General features: G+C 38.5%; 1 protein-coding gene across 2 annotated transcripts in view; it reads left to right on the forward strand.

Annotated features, from left to right (window-relative positions):
• pef1 (penta-EF-hand domain containing 1) overlaps window positions 1-2,403 on the forward strand; it is a 5,435-nt gene extending 3,032 nt beyond the window's left edge. For both annotated transcript variants that reach the window (XM_014024165.1, XM_014024164.1), the window contains exons 3-5: window positions 349-504; window positions 1,394-1,537; window positions 1,624-2,403. In XM_014024165.1, the coding sequence (XP_013879619.1) occupies window positions 349-504; window positions 1,394-1,537; window positions 1,624-1,847 (524 nt within the window). In that variant the 3' untranslated portion in view covers window positions 1,848-2,403. The remainder of the gene's footprint in view (window positions 1-348; window positions 505-1,393; window positions 1,538-1,623) is intronic.
• Window positions 2,404-7,583: the final 5,180 nt, after the last annotated feature.

The following is a 7,583-nucleotide window of genomic DNA, read 5'->3' on the forward strand; positions in this document are numbered from 1 at the left end:
ACATAATGGAGTGTGATTCAACTCAAAATATCTTCAAACTAACGAAATATAAAGTTAATAGGGAGGAAAACCCGTCTGGATAACAGCAGACTGACTGCTCGTAAAATATACGACAGGTCTGGACCACTCGTGAATTTTGTTCGTATCTGAAAATAATCTTAGAATACGAAAACCTTGGTGAATGCCACAAATTCTCCTAAATCACTCGTACGCACAATTTAAGAACAAATCTGTGCGTACGAATGGTTCTTGCATGAGGCCCAATAATGTATGTTAAAAATCTAAGGACTGGAATAAAAAGAAGAAAATAATTCTCCCTCATCTTCCCCTCACGCTCCTCCTCTGCAGGTAACATCCCTCCCGGTGTTAACCCGGAGGCGTACCAGTGGTTCCAGACAGTCGACACGGACCAGAGCGGCTTCATCAACGTAAAGGAGCTGAAACAGGCTCTGATCAACTCCAACTGGTCCGCCTTTAATGACGAGACGAGCCTCATGATGATCAGTAAGTCACACAGATGCAGCCGAGGGGTGGGGCTCAACAGAATGAGTTTGTTTTGTTAAGATGCGTCTCGGGGCAGAATGACATCCATTTTTACCTTCCTCTATTAGTGTCCTAAATGACAAAAAGGGATGAAGTGTTTTTTATTTTTGTTTTGTTTTTTTAAGAAAATGGTTTCAAGCCTTTAAGCAAGAACATTTATTGCTTATAAAAGAGGAAATTTGTGTTACTTTTAGCCAGAAAAAGAAGTCATTCTGTTTGATGTCCTTACATCTCAGCTGAATCTTGACTCCATATAATGTTTGCCAAAATAACTTGGTTGACTAATGGTGACTTAAAACCCCAATTCCAAAAATAAATAAATTAAAAAAATTACAGTTTGGTTGTTGTTTAAAATGGAAATTTACAGGGGAAGAAAGTGAACATGTAAAGTGTTTACCACACGATTTACCACAGGTTTATAAGAAGACTGTGTATAAAATGAGTATTTTTAGAGACACTAAATCGCTCCGTAGTAAAGATGGACAGAGCTTCATCAGCCTGTAAAATATAGCAGGTCCACTAATCTGCTAACTAGCTTCACATTTAGCAAATTAGCTTTTTGCTAACTGTTAGCGGACTGATTATCTTCAAAATCCCAAGTGTAAAACTTCTATTTGTATATCTTTTATTCCAAATTAAATAAAAACTATTCCCTCTTGCAAGCAGTGCTGGACATGTCAGGCACTGTAGTTGTTGCATCTTTAGCAGCTAAACTTCAAACGAAGAGCGTCAAAAAGAAATAAAATAACATTTAAAAGTATTTCAGTAATGATTAAATGTGTTTCCCATGTCTCGATATGAATAAAGTCTGGTTCCATGTTTGTCTGAGCCTGCTGTGGTTTTCCATCAGACATGTTTGACAAGACGCGGTCCGGTCGGATAGACCTGTTCGGGTTCTCGGCTCTGTGGGACTACATGCAGCAGTGGAGAGGCTTGTTCCAGCACTATGACAGGGACCGGTCCGGGTCCATCAGCGGCCCTGAGCTCAGCCAAGGTACTGTTGTGTGACGGTTCATTAAAGCTGCTACAAGTCGTTGAGGTTGTTTTAGTCCTAATTTTCCTGTAATCTGCATTCCCCAGCCTTAGCCCAGATGGGCTACAACCTCAGCCCCCAGTTTTCTGAGGCCCTGGTGCAGCGTTTCGGCATGAGGGGCCAAGGCCTGCAGCTGGACCGCTTCATCCAGGTGTGCACCCAGCTCCAGAGCATGACACAGTTGTTCAGGGAAAAGGACACCACCAGGATGGGCAGCGTCCGCCTCAGCTATGAAGACTTCCTCTCTGGTGCCATCACGAGGCTGATGTGAGGGTACACACTGTTACCTCACGTTCAGCTCAAAGTCTGCTCAGATTATACCTGATTAGTGCCCCCACAGACCAAAATGTACGGCAGCATCCTGTGAACATTCCTGTGTTGGTTTAAACACCTGCTAATCTAATCAGATTTAATCTATTTATCACCAAACTGCTTTTTGAAGCAAGTTTTATTCAAGAGTTACACAAGAACCTACATTTTGTTTTCTATTTCCAGATTGCTAAAAAGTAGTGGGAACATTTTAGTTATGCCAAAATGATGGATGTTTTGTTGTTGTTGTTTTGTTTTCCTAATTGCACTTTTTTAAAGTTGCATTAAGAAAAAGTCAAACGTCTGAAAGACTAAAGAGATAAATCTGTGACTCATTATGTTTTCTACTTAAAGTACAAATAAATGGGATCCTCAGTTGTTGTTGTTTTATTCTGGCCAGGACTTAATAGTTTTGTGATTAATGCTTAAAACAATCCACTTAAATGTTTATATTCCATTTTTTTTATTAATTATGTCAACAGATTTGTAATGCATTAAATACATGTTATCATTTTGTATTCATGGTTGGTCTCATTGACTTGCAAGTTTCTCTGTAAAATAACATTTAGTCTAATTAAAGTCCTAATCTTTCTGAAAGGAATGTATATCACCACTCAGGTTTTACACCCTCTAATGCTGAGAAAGGACGGGATTTTAGCCATTCTGGTCAAACCTTGGAAATACGTTATGTGTGATCTGTTAGTGCTCATTATGTGTTGAGGACGACTCTGGGCTACCACCACACGAAACTTGAGCTCAGTATGACTGAGAAAATGACTGAGTTGCAGCTATTTTTGTGTTTACTGAGGTCACTTAACTGATTCACCATCATTTAGTCGTCTAAACATAAGTAAAAGTAAAATACTAGACTATAGACAGAATATAATCTAATTAAGAGAAATTAGAAAATTTGCAGTTCATGTGGGAATGCCTAATTATGAAGGATTTATCCTGAAAAGCTGAAACTAGCCTATAATTGGTGGAGAAAATGGCTGAAATTAGCACAAAGAAACAGCATGTTTGCTAAATTAAGCAGTAAGAAGCTGAAATTTTACCAAATAAATTGGCTGAAAAAAAAAGCAAAAGCTAAGAAGTAGCTAACAAGCACAAAAATAGCTGAAATTTACAGAAAGCAGCTGAAAGAAGCACAGAAAGTGGAAATTAGTAGAAAAATAGCAGAAACGGTCAAAATGCTGGCCAAAAATGCTAAAATCAGCAAAATAGTGGCTGAAGGAAGCTGAAATTAGAAAGGATTAAAAATATAAAACATCTAGAACAGAAGATGTAAAGTGCATTAAAGATTTGTAAACAATCTGAAGTGTTTTAAGGACGTAGAAAATGGATCAAATCATTTTCAATAAGGAATGAAATGGTAGAAAAAGCTAAATATCTAAAAAATATATTTCAGAAATACCCAAAGTCATAGCAGAAAGTATCTGAAAGAGCTGAATGTTTCGATATATAAATTACGGAAGCGTAGAGCTGTCACATGAATGAAATTATTTTTAAACTGGATCTTATAATAATGAGAAAACTTGTAAAAACGAGAAAATTATCTTGTAAAGATAACCATCTTGTTATAACGTGTTATGGTTTCTTCTGGTTTGTCACTTTCACGGAGCTTTATTGCCTGGATGGCGTGATGGAGAACACGACTGAACCACTATATCAGGGGTTCGCAAACGTTTTGGGTCTGGGGACCCGTTACAAGGGCAAACAAATTCCAAGGACGCCCTTTAATAAACCCCATGCTGTTAATGCAAAATAATTTACTGTAATGTTAATCCCTAAATGCCATGGTAATAGTATGTTTGTTTTACTAGTCCATTATTCCCCATATGCGTTTTTTGAAATAAAAACCAAATTAACAATTTCTTGAAATTTTTGAGGACTACAAGACATAACTCACGGACCCCTGGGGTCCTGGGACCCTAGTTTAAGAAGCTCTGCACTATATAAACAAAAATGAACAGAATGCGTATTATTTGGGTTTGTGCTCAAACATTGCAGCTATTGGCACTTCTTTAGCAATATGCACTATAAAACTGAATTCAGATGCTATTATTTCAAAAACATTCTTCAGTACTACTAACTGACTGTCGTTTTCTTGGTCTAGAAATGTGTTCCTCTTACAGATTACTTCTTCGTAAAAAGACATACAGAAGGTAAAATAAGTATTGAACACGTCAACATTTTTCTCAGTAAATATATTACTAGAGGTGCTAATGACATGAAATTTTCACCAGATGTTGGTAACAACACAAGTGATCCATACATACAAAGAAATCAAACCATAAATGTCCAGAAATGAAGTTATTTGTAATAATGTGGAATGGCACAGGGAAAAAGTATTGAACACATGAAGAAAGGGAGGTGTAAAAAGGCATGGAAAGCCAAGACACCAGCTGAACTCTCTCAGTAATTAGAAAGCAAGCCTGCCCCTTGTCAGTGCAAATTAATATCAGCTGGTTCAGTCCCAAATGATGGCCAGGTATCACACAAGAACCATCTGATGATGGGTAAAAGTAAAGAGCTCTCTCAGGACCTTTACAACCTTATTGTTGCAAAGCATAATGACGGCATCGGTTACAGAATGTCTTAACTTCTGAAGGTTCCAGTGAGCACTGTTGGGGCCATAATTCAGAAGTGGAAAGAACATTATTTCACCATAAACCGACAACGACCAGGTGCTCCTCACAAGATTTCTGACAGAGGAGTGAAAATAATTATCAGAAGAGTTGTCCAAGAGCCAAGGACCACTTGTGGAGAGCTTCAGAAAGACCTGGAATTAGCAGGTACGATTGTTTCAAAGAAAACAATAAGTAATGCACTGAACCACCATGGCCTGTATGCACGCTCACCACGCAAGACTCCACTGCTGAAGAAACAGCATGTTGAAGCTCCTTTAAAGTTTGCTGCACAACATTTAAACAAGCCTGTGTAATACTGGGAGAATATAGTCTGGTCAGATGAGACCAACATTGAACTGTTTGGATGCCAGAATACACATCATGTTTGGAGGTCAAATGGCACTGCACATCAGCCCAAAAACACCATACCAACAGTGAAGTTTGGAGGTGGGAACATCATGGTGTGGGGCTGTTTTTCAGCATATGGTACTGGCAAACTTCAAATAAATGAAGGAAGGATGAGTGGAAAAATGTACAGAGATATTCTTGATAAAAATCTGCTTCCATCTACCAGGATGATGAAGATGAAACGTGGCTGGACATTTCAGCAAGACAATGAGCCCAAACACAAAGCCAAGGAAACTCTCAGTTGGTTTCAGAGAAAGAAAATAAAGCTGCTGGAATGGCCCAGCCAATCACCTGACCTGAATCCAACAGAAAATCTATGGAAAGAACTAAAGATCAGAGTTCATAAAAGAGGTCCACGAAACCTTCAAGATTTGAAGACTGTTTGTGTGGAAGAATGGGCCAAAATCACACCTGAGCAATGCATGCCACTAGTTTCTCCATACAGGAGGCGTCTTGAAGCTGTCATTGACAACAAAGGCTTTTGTACAAAGTATTAGATAAATTTCAGTAAGTGTGTTCAATACTTTTTCCCTGTGCCATTCCACATTATTACAAATAACTTCATTTCTGGACATTTATGGTTTGATTTCTTTGTATGTATGGATCACTTGGGTTGTTACCRACATCTGGTGAAAATTTCATGTCATTAGCACCTCTAGTAATATATTTACTGAGAAAAATGGTGACGTGTTCAACACTTATTTTACCCGCTGTATAGTGGCTCAGTCGTTTTCTCCATCGCGCCATCCAGGCAATAGACTTCCGTGAAAGTGACAAACCAGATGAAACCACAGCACGTTATAACGAGATGGTTATCTTGATAGAATAAGATAGTTTTCTCGTTATGAGATCCAGTTTAAAAATAATTTCGTGTCATGTGACAGCTCTACGCTTTGTTAAAAAGGCACCAAAATTGTGGAACAGGTGACCTGCCGAAAATTTTGTGGAAGAATAAAATGAGTGCTTATAAAGAACAAGAAGCTACCAGTACAGTAAGAAATGTCCAGACTAACGTGATTAATAATCGAACACATTCTGTTCTCGCTTTCATAAGTCTCAAAACAAGATCAAAATACTTTTTGTTTAGATAAAAGATTGTTAAACTTGGTTAGGATAGATTTTGCATTGTTGACTCAATAGATTCTGGTAACCAAGGTGAGTGATGATAAAAGGCTTGTTTAGAAGTTAAAATCCAGTTCTTGTTTGCAACTTGTTTTTGCTTAAAATCAACATTGTTTTTTTTTTCTTCCTTTTTTTTGGCAGATTGGTTGCATGAAGGAACCAAAAAGCTGCTATTTTACTTTTTTCTGCTGGATTTATCTGAATCACATGAATTCCACTGAGTTTTGTTATTTTCCCATCTGGATTGTCTGAACCGTTGTCAGACTGGTCCACAGGTCACTCAGCTTTCTGTTGTCAGCACACAGAGACCTGCTGAAGACTTGTTTCTGACTTACGCATTCCAGCAGCGACCCATTTCAAATCCTGCCATTTTGTGTGTGTAATGAGGAGATTTAGCTTCATGCCTGACATTTCAGACATCAGCAGGTCCACAGAGGGTTTTAAGGTTAAAAGACCGTGTCACGCCTCTCTGTCAGCCTTTTGGTGATTTGGATTGACATAATGTCAGCTATCGAGCACATTTCTCTGTATTTGACAGCGTGTCTGTGCTGGCAACGACGAGGCTAACAGCACGGAGGGATAAAGTGCTAAAAAGAGTGATTTTCAAACATAATCGCCTACATAGACTCCACTTAATCACACTTTCAACACATTTTGGAACTAATTATGACTCATTTTTGGACCTGGCTCTCCTGCTCCCTCACCACTATGGAGCATTAAGGCAGCGCTGGTCGTTGCTCTATGACAGGCTGCAGTCCAATTGCCATAGATCAACTATTTGCCCGGCATTGTTGTTGTTAAATGGGAAAACTTTTCAGCGTGGGAGCTGAATAATCAGTGTCATCCATCACGAGGAGCTTTGCAGAGAACACTAACCGATTCACTAGCCAGAAACTACTGTGTCATACAGAAACACTCTCCCCCCGTATTCAGGCTGAAGATGCATTAGCTCCTCGTACGTGACGGAAATAGAGACTATTCTCTTGTTTTCCTTTTTTTAAAAAAGAAGTCAAGGTCTAGTGAAGGAATGCTTATCACCCTCACGCCAGAGGTTGGGACTAATTTTGAGAAGTGATGGGGTTTTAGTTGTTTTGGTCAAACCTGGAAAATGCTGAGATTTCATGCTCATTAGTATGTGTTGACAATGACTCTCAGCTAAACCAGCTCAATACCTGTAAGTGATTGAGTTGTAGGTACAGCGGGTAAAATAAGTATTGAACATTTCAACATTTTTCTCAGTAAATATATTACTAGAGGTGCTAATGATATGAAATTTTCACCAGATGTCGGGAACAACCCAAATGATCCATACATACAAAGAAATCAAACCATAAATGTCCAGAAATGAAGTTATTTGTAATAATGTGGAATGGCACAGGGAAAAAGTATTGAACACGCTTACTGAAATTTATCTAATACTTTGTACAAAAGCCTTTGTTTGTAATGATAGCTTAAAGACGCTGATTTTGGTCCATTCTTCCACACAAACAGTCGTCAAATCTTGAAGGTTTCGTGGACCTCTTCTATGAACTCTGATC

This window comes from Austrofundulus limnaeus, unplaced genomic scaffold, assembly GCF_001266775.1.
Source record: "Austrofundulus limnaeus strain Quisiro unplaced genomic scaffold, Austrofundulus_limnaeus-1.0 Scaffold410, whole genome shotgun sequence".
NCBI lineage: Eukaryota > Metazoa > Chordata > Actinopteri > Cyprinodontiformes > Rivulidae > Austrofundulus > Austrofundulus limnaeus.